The sequence below is a fragment of the Loxodonta africana genome, chromosome 7, assembly GCF_030014295.1.
Source record: "Loxodonta africana isolate mLoxAfr1 chromosome 7, mLoxAfr1.hap2, whole genome shotgun sequence".
NCBI classification, from domain to species: Eukaryota; Metazoa; Chordata; class Mammalia; order Proboscidea; family Elephantidae; genus Loxodonta; species Loxodonta africana.
The window spans coordinates 84907306-84924972 of NC_087348.1; the positions used below are offsets into that span (position 1 = coordinate 84907306).

General features: G+C 37.1%; 2 protein-coding genes across 2 annotated transcripts; one reads left to right on the top strand and one right to left on the bottom strand.

Moving 5' to 3' along the window:
* Positions 1-1633: 1633 nt before the first annotated feature.
* Positions 1634-4571, bottom strand: LOC100674855 (olfactory receptor 51A7). Its single transcript, XM_003421432.4, has one exon. It carries the CDS (start codon positions 4207-4209, stop codon positions 3256-3258), a length of 954 nt encoding a protein of 317 aa, XP_003421480.3. The 5' UTR covers positions 4210-4571; the 3' UTR covers positions 1634-3255.
* A 10870-nt stretch (positions 4572-15441) lies between these two features.
* Positions 15442-17288, top strand: LOC100670092 (olfactory receptor 51A7-like). The gene has a single exon (XM_023540572.2). The coding sequence runs from the start codon at positions 15504-15506 to the stop codon at positions 16458-16460; it is 957 nt and encodes a 318-aa protein (XP_023396340.2). The 5' UTR covers positions 15442-15503; the 3' UTR covers positions 16461-17288.
* Positions 17289-17667: the final 379 nt, after the last annotated feature.

Sequence of the window (17667 nt, forward strand, 5' to 3'; positions counted from 1 at the left end):
CTCCAGCCCCTTCAGCTACATGAATTGGGAGCTACATGAATCAGGAGAAACCTCTATCCTAATCAAAGACTTGGGAGGTTCCAGTCTCTACAATCACGTGAGCACTTTCCTTGATGTAAACCTCTATATATATACATTTATATGCTTTACTGGTTTTGTTTCTCTAGAGAACCCAGCCTAAGACATTATGGCATTTTCAGTTGCCTTATATGCATTCAAAAGCTGGACAATAAATAGGGAAAATGGAAAATGGTTTTCGTGTAGAATATTGAGTATATCGTGGACTGCCAGAAGAACGAACAAATCTGTCTTGGAAGAAGTACAGCCAGAATGCTTCTTAAAAGCAAGGATGATGAAGTTTTGTCTCACATTCTTTGGACATGTTATCAGGAGGGACCAGACCCTGGAGAAGGACATCATACTTAGTAGAGGGTCAGCAAAATAGAGGAAAACCATCACTGAGATGGATTGACACAATGGCTGCAACTACGGGATCATGCATAACAAATATTGTGAGGATGGTACAGGACCAGGCAGCGTTTTGTTCTGTTGTACATAGGGTTGCTATAAGTCAGGACCTATTTGACGGTACCTAAAGAAGCTCAAGGATGTGCTAAGCACTGGGGATCAAAATTATGTAAGGTATATAGATATCCCTATCTCATGGAGTTTACACTTTGTCTAAGGCAAACAATATTAAAAAAATAAATAAAAAGGCTAATAATTATTATAGATTATGTTGTAGAAGTCAGCACAGGCTGAAAAGGCAACAAAATGTTAATAGTCGTTGTTAGCTGCCATAGAGTCAGTCCCTGGCCCTTAGTAACCCCATGTACAATGGAATGATCCCCATGCATGTCAGACCATTGTGACTCATAGGCTCTTTGCTGGCTAATTTTTGGAGAATAGATTTCCAGTGCTTTCTTTCAAAGTATTAATACAAGAATATTGAAGTTGGGTACCACTAGAGAGCTAAGCGTCAGGAAGAGAAATTGAAGAAATGCATTTGTGGTAGGCAGAATAAGAGTCCCCCCCAAAGATGTCCTCTTCCTAATCCACAGAATTTGTGACTTGTTATTTTACTTGGCAAATGAAACTTTGCAGGTGTGATTAAGGTTAAGTGTTTTAAGATGGAGAGATTATTCCATATTATCCAGGTGGGTCAAACCTAATCACATAGACTCTTAAAAGCAGAGAACCTTTCTTGGCTGTGTTCAGAGGGAGATATGACTATGGATAAAGACACGAAGAGATGTAACCTTGCTGACTCCAAAGATGGAGGAAGGCACTCTAGCCAAGAAATGTGGGTGGTCTCTAGAAGCTGGAAAAGGCAAGAGAACACTTACCCCTACTGCCTCCAGAAAGCAACACAGCCCTACCAGCACCTAGACTGTGGCCCCATCTGACACGTGTCAGACTTCTAGCCTACATGGCTATAAGGTAATAAATTTGTGTTGTTTTAACCACTAAGTTTATGATAATTTGTAGAGCAGCAATATGAAACTAATACAACACTCCTGGCAGAAAACACACCATAATTAAAATTGTAGGTGTAGATAACAACATGATATACCTGATTTGTATTACTCTGTTGAAGTGCAAGGCAGAGGGGGATGACTGATAAAGTAGTAGAGAAAATCAAGAAATGATTGCTGGAAAGCATTGTTTGCATGTATAGAGCCTTACAAATTATTGGACAACCATTGAAGGGCTTTAACTGGGTAATAGTGGGGTTAAATTTACATTTCATAAATAAATTTCCAACAGCTAATCAGATGATAGGATGATCAGATGACAGGATGATAGAATAGAAAGGGAAGTTTTAAATCAAACCAGGACACAGCATTGAGAATGAATGAATGAAAAAGCATAATAGAGATACCTTAATAAGGGAGGACCTTCAGTGCTTGAGCACCAAATATGTATTTACCTCCATATATACTGCCAAGTATTATTGCCTTGTTGATGAGGTCAATGCTACTTTCTAGTCTTGACAGATGGGCAGCATACCAATCCCCTGTGTCAAACTCTCTGCCAGTTATCTGTCTTTGAATGTGCCAAATCTTCAAGATGAAATTTGAACTCATCATTTAAGCCAGTTTTTTTTTGTCTGTTTGTTTATAACAATACCTCAATACCCTAGAGAGATGTTCACGTAAATCTAAACCCCTTGCCCTCCTCCATATTGAATTTACAATTGTGTATTAATCTTTTGACTTTACCTTAAAATAGTTTTTCTATACAATAGAAAAACCTTAGAATATAAATTTTAGTGCAAAGTATCAAGGTACAAAATTTCATACACTGTAGAAATTCAATTTTTAATAAAATAATAGAAAAATAAAAAAAATTAATAAAAGGCACAGAGAAAAGACTAAATAAACTGTAAAACCTTATGTAGTTTAAAATTATTTCTTAGTTGCTTAGTGGGATTTGTGAATTTTCTAGAAATTACATATTTGTTTTATAACAACACCTCCCCCCCTCAAAAAAAATACAAATGCTTTAGATCTTTCTCTTTGCCTACTCCCAGAGTCATTATATTACAGCACAATTATTGCAAGAGTCTTTATTTGGCCTCCTTTCTTCATCCCTTTCACATTCAATCCATCTTCTTCATGCATTTTGGCATGCTGTTCTTAAAATCAGATTTATTATGTTAGGTACTTGTTGCAGAGAATAAATTGGCTTCCCAGTACCCACTAAATTTAGACTTCTGAAAGTTTTTCAAGGTACTCCAAAATCTACTCCTCATACTACCCAAAATGATCACTCAATATTTGCCAAATTACACTCTCCATTCCTACCACAATAACATCCCCAGTAGCTACTATGCGCTCATGTACCCCTGGCTCATCCTATCTGCTAGTTTACTTTTCCTTGATAGTATAGTAATTATATATTGTATATATAATTTTTAATAAATTCTAATTGAATCATAATCTCAATTGTCCAATTTTACCTACTAAAGATTAAAAACTCAACTGCTGCTTTACATGCTGTTTTATCTCAACTCACCTTAAAATGTTTATTAAATGTTCATGAAACATATCATATATCTCCTGATTATTTCTTCTTTTCTGTTGAGTATTTTACCCCCAACTTTGTTATAAATTTGATGCTGCACGGCTTTTCACTCTCCCTGCCCCCCGACCCCAGTCCTTCATTACATAGTGACCTCTGTGACATTAGACACATAATGAATGCTAGTAAATACTTACTGATTGATAATTTATCACCTCAACATTCAAGTTCTTAACTCCCACATATGTTAAGCCACTTCGCTAAGACCTTCTCCCGGATCTGCTGGGTCTTCACACAGTACACAATGGGGTTCATCAGGGGTGGCACTAACAAGAACACATCTGCAATAAGGATCATAATAAGGGGGCTTTTGTGTTTGGCAAAGCGATGCATGGCAGACAGGGTGATGATGGGCACATAGAAGATGAGCACAGCACAGATGTGGGAGACACAGGTGTTGAGAGCTTTGAGCCGCTCTTCCAAAGATCCAATGCTGAGTACAGTCCTCAAGATCAGTACATATGACAGAAAAATCAGTGCCAAGTCCAGCATAGTACAGAGAGCAACAAAGAAGCCATAGACGACATCGATCTTGTTGTCAGAGCAGGCCAGCTTCATGGTATCCTGATGAAGACAGTATGAGTGAGAAAGGAGATTCTTCTGACAGTATTTTAGTCCCCTTAAAGTGAAGGGGAATGGGAGCACTAAAAGAATGCTCCTGAAAGCCAAGATCAGTCCCATTTTAGCAACCCTGTTGCTAGTGAGGATAGAATTATATCTCAGGGGATTATGAATGGCAAGAAAGCGATCCAAGGACATAATTAGAAGAACTGAGGATTCCATGACAGTGAATCCATGAATGAAGAACTCTTGAGCAAAGCAAGCACTGGGTGAAATTCTCATGGCATTGAACAAGAAAACCCTCAGCATGGTAGGAAAGGAGGAGAGGGACAGGCCCAGGTCAGAGACAGCCAACATGGCAAGGAAATAATACATAGGCTCATGGAGTGAGGGCTCTGCCTTTATGATAACAAGAATTGTGCAGTTGCCTATGATGGCAACCAAGAACATGAGGCAGATTGGGGTGGAGATCCAGATGTGGGTGTATTCCAGCTCTGGGATTCCAATCAGAAGAAAAAGCTGGACCTCGGAATTATTGAGAACAGTCATAGTGAGTAGGAACATGAGCTCTTTACCCAGAGGAGAAACATGAGCCCTTTACCCAGATCTGAAACCACATAAACAGAAAGCAGTTACACTTTTGGATAAAATCCAGTTTTAGGAGGATAAGTGGGTCTTTTATATACTGTACTGGAAAGTGTATTTGGCATAATATTAATTTTCAAACTTTATCAAAGCCTTTAACATTCTTGTGCCCTCCAACATAGCAATGTCCCTTTAACAATTTAACCTGAGCTGGTAATTTTCCAACATTTAAATGTATATATAGAATACATCAAAGTAGTTGGTTTGATTGAGTCAATGGTTGAACACCTAGAATCTTGCCCACTCATTTTTCAATATGATCTTCAGCAACCCATGTGTTGGCTTCACAAGACCCTCAGACTTCATGGAAGAAAATTTGAAAATAATATTCTAAGGAAATAATCAGAGATTACTGAACATAGCTACACTTTGGTAAGTATTAAAAGCTAGAAAATAAATGTATAAAAAAAAAAGAAAATAAATGTATAGATTAGTTTATTTCTTAAACTTGTGAAGTACCAGTTGCTTTCAATTCGAGTCTGACTAATGGTGATCCCATGTGTGTCTGAACAGAACTGTGCTCCATAGGGTTTTCACTGGCTGACTTTTCAGAAGTAAATAGCCAGGCCTTTCTTCTGAGACCATCTGGGTGGACTTGAACCACTAACCTTTTGGTTAGCAACCAATTGTGTTAACCATTTGTACTGCCCAGAGACTCCTAAAACTTACAAGGTAGGTACTTATTATCCACAATTTTATGCATAAGTAAGCATATGTATTCCATTAAGAATTATGTGAAGATACATGCAAAGATTGTTTTCAAACATATTTGTCATTTCATTGTTTAATTTTAAGTAAATTATTTAACCTACCTGAGCTTTACCTTTTAGATCTGTAAACTGAATAAAATCTTGAAAGATTTTTGAGGTTTAGAGATTTGTGAAGCACTAAACAGATCTAGGTTCACGAAATCGCTAACGAGTATCTTTAAATATTAATTACTGTATATAATGGTGTCATGGATTTAAATATGTCCCCCCCCAAAATATGTGTATCAACTTGGTTAGGCCATGATTCCCAGTATTCTGTGGTTGTCCTCCATTTTGTGATTGTAATTTTATGTTAAAGAGGATTAGGGTGGGATTGTAACACCCTTACCAGGTTACATTCCTGATCCAATGTAAAGGCAGTTTCCCTGGGGTGTGGCCTGCACCACTTTTTTTCTTACAATATATAAAAGGAAAGGGAAGCAAGCCGAGAGTTGGAGACCTCATACTACCAAGAAAGCAGTGCTGGGAGCAGAGCGCGTCCTTTGGACCTGAGGTTCCTGCACCAAGATGTTCCCAGACTAAGGGAAGATGGAGGACAAGGACCTTCCTCCAGAGCCAACAGAGAGAGGAAACCTTCCTCTGCAGCTGACACCCTGAGTTTGGACTTCTAGCCTAGTAGACTGTAAGAAAATTAATTTCTCTTTGCTAAAGCCATCCACCTGTGGTATTTCTGTTATAGCAACACTGGATGATTAACATAAAGAGTTTCCAATAGAATATCTAGGAGAACTTGAATAGTGCATATACCCTTGGAATTAGGTATCCTAATTGTCTTCAAATATGTAGTCCCACATGAAATGTAATCACTTATGGGCAACGTTCAGGTCATCGTTTGAAAGGAAAGTGCTGAAGCTGTGCAGTAGTAGCAAGTGGATGTTCATCTTATCTCTCTCTCAGATGATCCAATTAGCCAAAGAAATTTTAAATGAAAAAAATTCACAATACCTAACTTATCATTGTACCATAAAATTTAAAAATCCATATACATAAAAAAAAACTGAACCCTGATTTTATTTTTTAAAGTCTGTTTTAAAAATATAACAAATGATATTTCAAAGGTAAAAATATACAATATTGTAACTTACTATGTTAGGGCTTCAGGATATCATAATACTGAACAATTGGTATAAATTACCAGTGAAATACAAATATCTAAGCTGACCACCATAAAGCTTACCTACATGTTGTAAACCTGTGAATAAATGCAAAAAGATATGAAAATTATGAAACAGGTAATTTAAATAGCAAAAAGTGGCAAAGATTCAAAAGATGAGGAAAGAGCCAATGTATAAGGCTGGAGATCACTGGAGATGTTAGCCTCACTTCAGAATTATTAAACTTTTAATCTGCAATAGAAAAAAAATCATCAGTCTTCAATGAAAAACAGTGTACACTGGAAATTACTCCCCTGAATTGAAGCTGGAAACCCTGGTGGCGTAGTGGTTAAGTGCTATGGCTGCTAACCAAAGGGTTGGCAGTTTGAATCTGCCAGGCGCTCCTTGGAAACTCTATGGGGCAGTTCTACTCTGTCCTATAGGGTCGCTATGAGTCAGAATTGACTCAATAGCACTGGGTTTTTTTGTTTTTTTTAATTGAAGCTTGATTGTGAGTTACTGTTGTATTTCATAATTCTTTTTGAGAATAACAAAGACAAACACAATAAGTGCCAAGCATCCCTGAACTAATATATTTAATTTTTTCTGGGTCTTACCTACCCAGATATGTTTGGTTAACCTGTAAATAGAGCCAAATCCTCTAGAATGGAAGCCCTGAACAGTTAAACCATGTCTTATTCATCTCCCACTATGGCAGTGAGCCTACTCCCAAGCTCAGGGGAAGAATATTTTGGAGATGATGATAGATTTTCAAATCTCATGAAAATCATTCTGCGTATGATCAGTCAGATTGTGTCGACTAAACAACATGATTCTGATCCCTCCCCCTCAGGAGTAGTAGAAATGTCCTCATTTCCAAGAGCCTTAGAGCTTATTTTCCTTTTCTTTTCCTCTTTTACTGAGGGGTACTGACTTAGGTCATTCAGGCAATGCTTCTATCATGGAAGCAGATGAAATTATCCAGGAAAAATGTGCAAAAGCCAAAATTTAAATCTCAGGTAGAATCTTGAGGACCAGCAATATTGCAAAGAAATACCTAGAGAGTTGGGAGAAAAACTAGGAGAGTCAGATGCAGAGAGTTTTGTCCTCAAGTCAAGTGTTGCCCAGATATGTTAGAATTTCAGTTCTTTCAGGTAAGAAATCAGCCCCCAAGGTTGATCCACAACATCCATGCATAAATCTCAGCTCTACAACATTTTTTTTTTTCTACAACATACCATTTTTTTGTATCTGAGTAAACTGCTTGGACCCCCAAGAGATGCTTTCTCTTTCATCGAGTGTAGACAGTTTCTGCCTCAAAGTTATTTTAGACGGTTTGATATAGTCCCCAACATAATGAAGAAAATCAGTAAGTACCAGCTACTAATAATTATTTCAACAAAAATTTCTCAGTCATTTCCTCCAGACATCAAATCCCAGACTGGCCGAAACATTTTTTTTTTTTAATTGACAGTAAAGCTTACTCTATTTGTCATATAATCCAGTAAATGGGACCCTACCAATATCTAAGTTGAAAAAAATCTTATTTAAACCTTCAGACTGTGCAATCCAAACCTCCGTTCATTAACACACACATACATACGCATACACACATACACACGCACTCCTCAAAGCTACATCCTCTTCCTCCCCATTATCATTTATTTAGACATCAGCTATTTAACAAAGCTTTTTTTTTTTTTTTTTTTAAGTATAGGTTTCCAAAAGGAATGTTATTTCCTTGCACTTACCAGAAACTAGGTTCTCAATATGTCCCTGAGAGATAATCACAAGATGTCTCCACTTTGATCTCCATTTTATCTACTTCAGTTTCCCTCAGGGATGTAGACACCTGGGAGCACTAGAAAAGCAGTCTTTCTTGGATCTTCCAGTAAACTTATACATAAATGGTTGGGCCTGGGACTCAGACATTAGTTCTTTGGTAAAGTGCTTGGCTGCTAACCAAAAGGTTGGCAGTTCAAACCCACTGGCCACTCCAGGGGAAAGAGATGTGCCAGTCTGTCTCCATAAAGATTTACAGTCTTGGGAACCCTATGCAGTAGTTCTACTCTGTGCTGTAGGGTCACTATGAGTCAGAATCAACTAAACAGCAATGAGTTTGGTTTTTGTTTTGTTTTTGATTTTTACATGTAGGGACTGTGATGGACTGTGCCTTAAATTATCTCATTTTCTCAACATGGTAACTCTATGAGGTAGTCTCCTCCTGCCATGCTGCCATTTTTGTTTTTTTTGCTTATTTTGCTTTCTCTTTTTTCTTTTCTTCCTCCCTCCAGCCTAGACCCATACATCACCTCCCGTCCCTTCCCACTGGCCCTCAGGCCTGCCCCGCACCCACTCACTGCCTTCCACCTAGCCCTGTAATCCAACTTCCCTGCCTCCCAAAGTTAAATAGTACAAGTTAGAAAGGCAGGCATAAAGTAATGAATGAAAAAATGCTAGGAATAGTGAATAAGTGAGTAAATTTAAGTAAAAATTTCTCTTTTCTTAATTGTTGGAATATGGTAAGTTTACTACATAAATCAAAATAACTACAGTGTACTGCAAGGTTTATAACACAGATAAAAATATAAACTTGACAATAATTACATAAAAGACAAAAACGAGTTAAACGAAGTATACTCTTAAAAGGTTGCTACATTACATTTGGAGGAGTACAATGTTAACTTGGTGATGGACTGTTATAAGTTATAGATGCATACCATAATACCCACTGCCAATAGATGATAGATAGATAGATTGGTAGATAGACTGATACGTACTCATAGTGTTGAGTCTAACCTATCCATGAGCATGGTATATATTTCCATTTATATAGATGTCTTTTGGTTTCTTGCAGTAGTGTTTTGTATTTTTCTTTGTATATGTACGTACATAGGTAGGTAGGTAATTTACCTAAAAAGCTAATTGAGGAGAAAAAATAGAATACTAAAACATACTTGATTTGATTCAAGATATTTGAAAGTCAGAAAAGCAGTAAAAAAGAACGTAAGGCATATGAGACAAAGAGAAAACAAGATAGATTTAAACTAATATATTATCAATTATATGAAACGTAAATGGGCTAAAAACTCTAATTATAAAACATCATTTGTCACCTTGGCCTAGAAAACATGTGCTGATTACAAAAGGTGCACTGGAAATGTAAACACACAGATAGTTTAGAGTAAAAGAATGGAAAAAAAGATGCATCACGCATAACATGTGGGGCCATATTATTATCAGAGCACATGGATTTTTTTAAATTGTATTTTGGATGAAGATTTACAGAACACGCTACCTTCTCATTAAATAGCTAATACACATGTTGTTTTATGACATTCAGTAACAACCCCATGAGATGTCAACACTCCCTTCTCGAATTTGGGTTCTCTATTACTCGCTTTCCTGTCCCTTCCTTCTAATCCTTGACTTTGAGCTGGTGTGCCCCTTTAGTCTTGTTTTGTTTTATGGGTCCGTCTAATCTTTGACTGAAGGGTGAACCTCAGGAGTAACTTCATTGCTGAGCTAAAAGTGTGTCAGAGGCCATACTCTCAGGATTTCTCAAGTCTCTGTCAGGTCAGTAAGTCTGGTCTTTGTTTGTGAGTTAGAATTTTGTTCTACTTTTTTTTCCAGCTCTGCCCAGGACCCTCTATTGTGATCCCTGTCAAGGTAGTCAGTGGTGGTAGCCAGGCACCATCTAGTTGTACTGGACTCAGTCTGGTGGAGGCCATTAGTTCTTGGACTAATCTTTCCTAATATCTTTTGTTTTCTTCATTCTTACTTGCTCCCAAAGGGGTGAGACCAGTGGAGTACCTTAGATAACCACTCACAGGCTTTTAAGACCGCAGACGCTACTCACCAAAGTAGAATGTAGAACATTTTCTTTATAAACTATGTTATGCCAATTGAGCTAGATGTTCCCCAAGACCATGACTCCCACTGCCGTCAGCCCAGCAATTCAGTCCCTCAGGGAGTTTGCATATGACTGTGGAGTTTCCATGACCTTCCCTTGAACAAGCCTTGTCAGCTTCCCCAGCAACGTGTACTGTCTTACCCTTCACCAAATTTACCACTTATCTATTGTCTATGTAGTGTTTTCCAATCCCCACACCTCCCTCCCTCACAACCATCAAAGATTGTTTCTTTTTGTGTCTAAAACTTTTCATGAATTTTTATAGTAGTGGTCTCATACAATATTTGTCCTTTCGTGATTGACTTATTTTACTTAGTATGCTGTCCTCCGGATTCATCCATGTTGTAAGATGTTTCACAGATTTATTATTATTCTTTATCTTTGCATAGTACTCCATTGTGTGTATGTACCACAGCTTGTTTATCCATTCATCTGTTGATGGGCATCTAGGTCATTTCCATCTTTTTGCTGTTGTGAATAATGTTGCAGTGAACATGGGTGTGCAGATGTCTATTTTTGTGACAGCTCCTATTTCTCTAGGATATATTCCTAGGAGTGGGATTGCTGGATCATATGGTATTTCTATTTCTAGCTTTCAAAGGAAGAACCATATCTTTATCCAAAATGGTTGTATCATTTTGCAATGTTGAGGAATTTCCCTCCTATACTTATTTTGAAAGTTTTTATCAGGAATGGGTGTTGGACTTTGTCAAATGCCTTTTCTGTGTAAATTTAAATGATCATGTGGTTCTTTTATTTATGTGGTGAATTATGTTAATTGATTTTCTATTGTTGAACCATCCTTGCATGCCTGGTATGAATCCTACTTGATTGTGGTGTATTATCTTTTTGATATGATGCTGAAATTCTGTAGGCTAAAATATTGTTGAGAATTTTTGTGTCTAAAAAAAAAAAAATTTTTTTTTTTTTTTAATTCATGAGAGTTATTGGTTTATTTATTTATTTATTTATTTATTTATGGTGTCTTTGCCTGGTTTTGGTATCAAGGTTATGTCGGCTTCATAGAATGAGTTTGGAAGTATCCCTTCCTCTTCTATCCTCTGAAATCATTTGAGTAGTACCTGTGTAAGCTCTTCTCTGAATGTTTGGTAGAATTCTCCAGTGCCATCTGGGCCAGGGCTTTTTTGTTGTTGTTGGGAGGGTTATTTTATTTGTTTTTCATTACCTTTTCAATCTCTTCTCTTGTTATGGGTCTGTTCAGATTTTCAGCATCATTTTGTGTTAGTTGGGTAGGTAGTGTGTTTCTAGAAATTTGTCCATTTCCTCTAGGTTTTCAAATTTGTTGGAGTATAGGTTTTCATAATACTCAGCTTTGATCCTTTTTATTTCAGTTGGGTCTGTCGTAATGTGCCCCATTTCATTTCTTATTTTGGGTTGTTTGCATCCTCTTCTGTTTTTCTTTTGTCAGTTTGGCCAATAATTTGTCAATTTTGTTGATCCTGTCAAAGAACCAACTTTTGGTTTTGTTGATTCTTTCTATTGTTTTTCTATTCTCTATTTCATTTATTTCTGCTCTGATCTCTATTATTTCCTTTTTTCTGGTGGCTGTGGGCTCCTTTTGCTGTTCTCTTTCTATTTGTTCAAGTTGTGTAGTTAATGTTTTGATTTTGTCCTTTTCTTCTTTTTTGATGTGTACATCTATTGCTATAAATTGACCTCTGAACACTGCCTTTCTTTGTCCCAAAGGTTTTGATATAAAGTGTTCTAATTTTCATTTGATTCTAGGAATTTTTTTTTATTCCATCTCTGGTTTCTTCTATTACCCAGTGGTTTTTAAGCAGGGTGTTATTCAGTTTCCATGTAATTGATTTTTTTCCTTGCTCTTCCTGTTGTTAATTTCTACTTTGATGGCATCGTGTCAGAGAAGATACTTTGTATTATCTCAGTGTTTTGAATTTTGTTGACGGTTGCTCTGTGGCCTAAGATGTGGTCTATTCTGGAGAACATTCTAGAGCACATGGATTTTAAGGACTGAATTATCACCAAGAAAAAACACATTTTGTACTGGTAAACCAATCAATCCACCACAAAGTCAGAGCATTCCTAAATTGTATATATATATAAAATAGAACAGCTTCAAATGTACAAATAAACAATTAACAGGTCTAAAAAGAAAAGGACAAATCCACAACCAGATTTGGAGATTTTAGTACTCCTTTGGAAACCCTGGGGACATAGTGGTTAAGAGCTGCAGCTGCTAACCAAAATGTCACCAGTTCAAATCCACCAGGCACTCCTTGGAAACTCTATGGGAGCAGTTCTACTCTGTCCTATAGGGTTGCCATGTGTAGGAATTGACTACACAGCAATTTTTTTTTTTTTTTTTTTTTTTTGGTTTTTAGGTAGTTGATGGCTACTTGACTGCATATATAGGTAAAAATCTATTGAGCTGTACACTTCAGATTTCTATATCTTACTAGTGTCATGGATTGAATTGTGTCCCCCCAAAATACCTGTCAACTTGGCTAGGTCATGATTCCCTTGTATGATTGTGTGATTGTCTACCATTTTATCATCTGATGTGATTTCTCTATGTGTTGTAAATCCCATCACTATGATGTAATAAGATGGATTAGCGGCAGTTATATTGCTGAAGTCTACAAAATTAGCTAGTGTCTTAAGCCAATCTCTTTGAGATAGAAAATGGATAAGCGAGCAGAGAGACATGAGAACCTCATACCACCAAGAAATTGGACTTGTAGCCTCCTAGACTGTGAGAGAATAAACTTCTCTTTGTTAAAGCCATCCACTTGCGGTATTTCTGTTAGAGCAGCACTAGATGACTAAGACAGTAGGTATAAACTGTATTTCAATAATAAAGAAAGGAAAGACACTTTTCTTGACTATGAGAGAAAAAAGAAACTGAACCTAAAATAATGTATCAATTAATTTCGGATTAAATAATTTCTTGGTAGCCTCAGTTGCTTTCCCCAATCTCTGGGGCAGGCTCTCTTTAAAATATCTAGGTTTATGAAATTTTTGGTCCATTTCAGTTTGACCCTGTTTTGGCCTTCTGGGAACCAATAAGTCAAAATTTTGGTCTTCTATTGAAAATTCCTAGGAAATTTCTCAGTGAAATCAGGTGTTTACAGAAGGTGGCGGAGCTGGAAGAACAGTGTCCCAAGAGAGCAAAACTCAGAAAATAGATAAAGTGTTTATGGTCTATAAATAAAAGTCTGGGCCAGCAGATATGGGGCACCAAGGCTGAGAAGTGTCTAGTCTAAACTTATTTCTCTTTCCCTATGAGGTAAAAAGGTAAGTGCAATAAAACCGTAACTTTTTTTTTAACATGGCTTTGTCTCCTGAAGTGTATCTGAAACATGAGTCTTCCAAAAACTGGGTTTTAGAGAGGGCTGAGAATAAGGGCAAATGTAGTAGAAGCTCCAGAATTTTTGGCACAGGAGAAACTTAGAGATTAAAAGAGAAAAAAAAAAGCTGTTGCAATGGGGAGTGGGGACACTTGTCTTGGAGTTATATTTGCATTGCAAGAGAAGAGCTTTACTTAATTTGAAGAAGAAGCTTTGAAAATTAAGAAGGTGCTAACTCTCCCTAAATTCCCCTTTAGCCATTTTTTTTTTTTTTTTTTACGTTGGCACTGTTCACTTATCTATAGTTTATTTTAGACATTGTCCAATTGTTCTTGCACATTTAGATAAAATGCTAGCTGGAGTCAGAAGTCCTTGAGGAAAAAGTACTGGGAATAAGTTCAGATAGTCTGATGAAAGGGAATAAACCGTCTGCCTAAGTAAAGAATAGACAGACATCCCACGTCCAGAAGTTAGTCCACGGATAGCAGCATTCTAACCACTGGACTGGAATCTGAAGAGAGGGCTTTAGTCTTGGAAGAAAGAATAGGTGAGATAATATTATGGCCTCAAATTATTGGAAAAAGAACTTTGGAACGGGAATCTAAGAACAACCCATCCACTCCAAATGACTGATATGTGATTGGAAAGGAAGGAACATAAAGAGAAGTATAAGGTAGTTGTTGACACTCAGTAGGGGAATAACACAGACTTAGATTTGAATTTCAGATCTTTCCTTTACAAGTCGTTTCTTTATTTCCTAATTTATAAACTGTGTTAACAACAGTACCTGCCTCATAAGGTTGCTCTGAGGATTCAATAAGATGATACATATAAAGAGTTTAAAAGAATGGCTGACTAAATTAAAGCATTCAAAAATTTTAATTCTTATTAGTAACATTTAGGAGTCCCTGGATGGCACAAAGAGTTAAGTACTCAGGTACTCACCCAGAGATTAGCAGTTGGAATCCACCCAGAGGCACAGTAAAATTTAGAATTTTCTCTCAAAGAAATCAATTTACAAAATCATTTTGAATGCCCCCTTTCCTCATCCTGTTTGTAAACATGGTCTACATAATATATCACTTGGATAAACTCATATTTAAGTTTACTTATTACTATCAAAGTAAGTGAAATAAAGGGTAAAGTTTTTATTACGCATCTAACCTCTCAACTCTCCTATTATTTCCCTTATATTTTTCATAAAATTTATAATTCTTTAAAATTTTCATTTATATTATGATTTCAGGGAAAAAATGGATGTAGGCAGTACTCCCGCTACGTCTAACCTTGCTACCCACAATAGCTGCCCTGTAATCTAGTTGACTAAGCCACTTAATATCTGTGAGCGTCTATGTTGGTCTGAAAGAAAGTCCAGGCCCCCCTCTCCCATGTTAAAAGATGGAGGGCACTGCTATCGGTATTAATCATGTTTAAGAACGTTTTATTTGCTAAGAAGATGGAACTCTCACTGTACTATAAGATTGAGTTACAAGTCAAGCACACATGGCATATTTTCTGTCCTTTCTTTGGGCTTCTCCCTTTGGAAAGCTGGTGTGTAAAAGCGGCTTTAGAAGCTCAAGCTCTGGCCTTGAAAAGTTTGGAGCAAATAACTCTAGAAACGTGAGAAACCACTGGTTATCTGTTCTTTTACAACCTACTTTCTGGATTTTCCCGGTTTGTTTAATTTGTTTGTTTGTTTGTCTTTAAATTCTAGTCTGTTTCTGGGCCGGGAAAAGGAGTTACTCCATAGTCCAGCCTGGCTGTATAAAGTTTTTCACTGAATTGGCAGTAGGCAGAGCAAAGCCTAATAGTTAAACGTGGATTTATTTCGAGAAGAGTTATTTATGTGAGTATTCTTCCTAAGTACCTTATGGTGAGGTGTGACTGGTCAAAAACAATAACTCTATTCCTGATCTCCCAGTTAGCATTATATCACGCTACTACATACAGTATGTTTAGGAAAAAAAGTTTATTATTTTACTTTTTTGACAGGGGAAGTTTTCCAAAACTGGAATTTTCTTTGTCTATGCCTCAGAAAAAAGTGATGAGAGAAGGAAAATGAGGACAACAAACATTGTCAAAAGTGTAATTTTGGCTCTGGGAATAGATGCTTTTCAACCTACTCACCATGCACACTCTCAATTCTTCTGAAATTGAAATCTCCACCTTCTTCCTGGTTGGAATCCCAGGATTGGAACATATTCATGTCTGGATCTCCATCCCTATCTGCCTCATGTACCTAGTGGCCATTCTGGGCAATTGCGCCATCCTCTTTGTGATCAGAACAGAGCCCTCACTCCATGCACCCATGTACTATTTCCTTTCCATGTTGGCCGTCTCTGACCTGGGCCTATCCCTCTCCTCCCTCCCGACTATGCTAAGGGTCTTCTTGTTCAATGCCACAGGAATTTCTCCAAATGCCTGCTTTGCTCAAGAATTCTTCATCCATGGATTCACAGATATGGAATCCTCAGTTCTTCTGCTCATGTCCTTTGACCGCTTTTTAGCCATACACAACCCTCTGAGATACAGCTCTATCCTGACCAGTGCTAGAGTTGCCAAAATAGGTCTGGTATTTCTCATTAAAAGTATATTCTTAGTGCTTCCATTTCCTTTCACTCTGAAAAGGTTGACATATTGTAGGAAAAGCCTACTTTCTCACTCCTATTGTCTCCATCAGGATGTCATGAAGCTGGCCTGCTCTGACAACACAGTCAACTTTTTCTATGGTTTCTTTGTTGCCCTCTGTGTGATAGCAGACAGTGTGTTCATTGCTGTGTCCTATGTGTTCATCCTAAAGACTGTGATGGGAATTGGATCCCATAAGGAGAGGTTCAAGGCCCTCAATACCTGTGTCTCCCACATCTGTGCTGTGCTTATATTCTATGTGCCCATTATTGCTTTGGCCTCCATCCATCGGTTTGGCAAGCACAAATCCCTAATGGCCATGATCCTCATTGCTAACATTTTCTTGCTAGTGCCACCTTTGATGAACCCCATTGTATATTGTGTGAAGACACAGCAAATTCGTGAAAAGTTTCTGGGGAAATTGGGTCTAAGATAAAGATATGGGAAAAAAGGAGAGCAGGGTGAGCACTATCTATGCAAAGTGTTATGGAGAAGTGATGGTTATCTGCCTTAATCATCCTTACAATTGGTACAGCATATGGGCTGGAGTACTGTATCGGCTCTGAGGTCTCTAAATTTAGGACTGATATAGGAATAAAAAAAATATATAGACAGATATTTATTGGACAGTTACACAATGTTATTAAAATCATGAATCAACACATTGATATGGAATTTTAATTACACTGTTTAATTACACTGTTTACAAGCTCAAATAGTTAAGAGCTTGGCTGTTAACTGAAATGTAGGCGGTTCAAACCCACCCAGCGGGGCTGTAGGAGAAAGATCTAGTGAGCTGCTTCCATAAAGATTACAACCAAGAAAACCCTATGGGGCAGTTCTACTCTGTCACATGGGGTCAATGAACCAATCTCGATCCAATGGCATCTAACAACACAGCGCAAGGATAAGTACATGTGCAGTAGAGATTCTATCTCCATAAAGAAAATGAATATCAAAAGACCTGGAAGTTAAAAGATGCTACCCCAATCCAGTTGCTGGTCATCTTCCAGGTGGCCTCCAGATAATATTTGTTGAGGGGCCTTCAGTGAATTTTGTGGCAATTCTTCTGGATTCACCATTTAAGTGAAAGATGTCTATGGTCAAATATGCTTTGGCTTACAATCATTTCCCATTTCCCATTTCAAAATGTGAAAATCATTTTGTTCACAGAAAGAAACATTGCCATAGACCTCTATATTTCTTAATTTCCTTAACAATCAAATTGAACAATAAGTGATTATCTCTTTTACCTTAGAACATTAATAACCATGCATCATGATGACAATAAACTCTCTTGTAACATTTTTTAAAACAGACCAGCTTTTTTCTCTACATTACTTGAGGGGTCCATGAAACCATAGCTACTAAAAGGAGGATAGAGTGATAGTTTTGCTACAGTAAGGAGTAGTAAAGATAGAAATACAGTAATTTTTGAAACACTGATATTCTTGATTAGCTGTTGTAAAAATATATATCATAAAATAATGGCTCTCTTGCTTGTTTATGCACATGGTATTTTGAACTAGGATATATTCAATTACTTTAAACTAGAAAGAGTTTTAATGTAGCAGAAAATATCACCACATATTATGCAAGATAAAATCATATTCATGTACATATAGTTCCATTAAAAAAAAGAT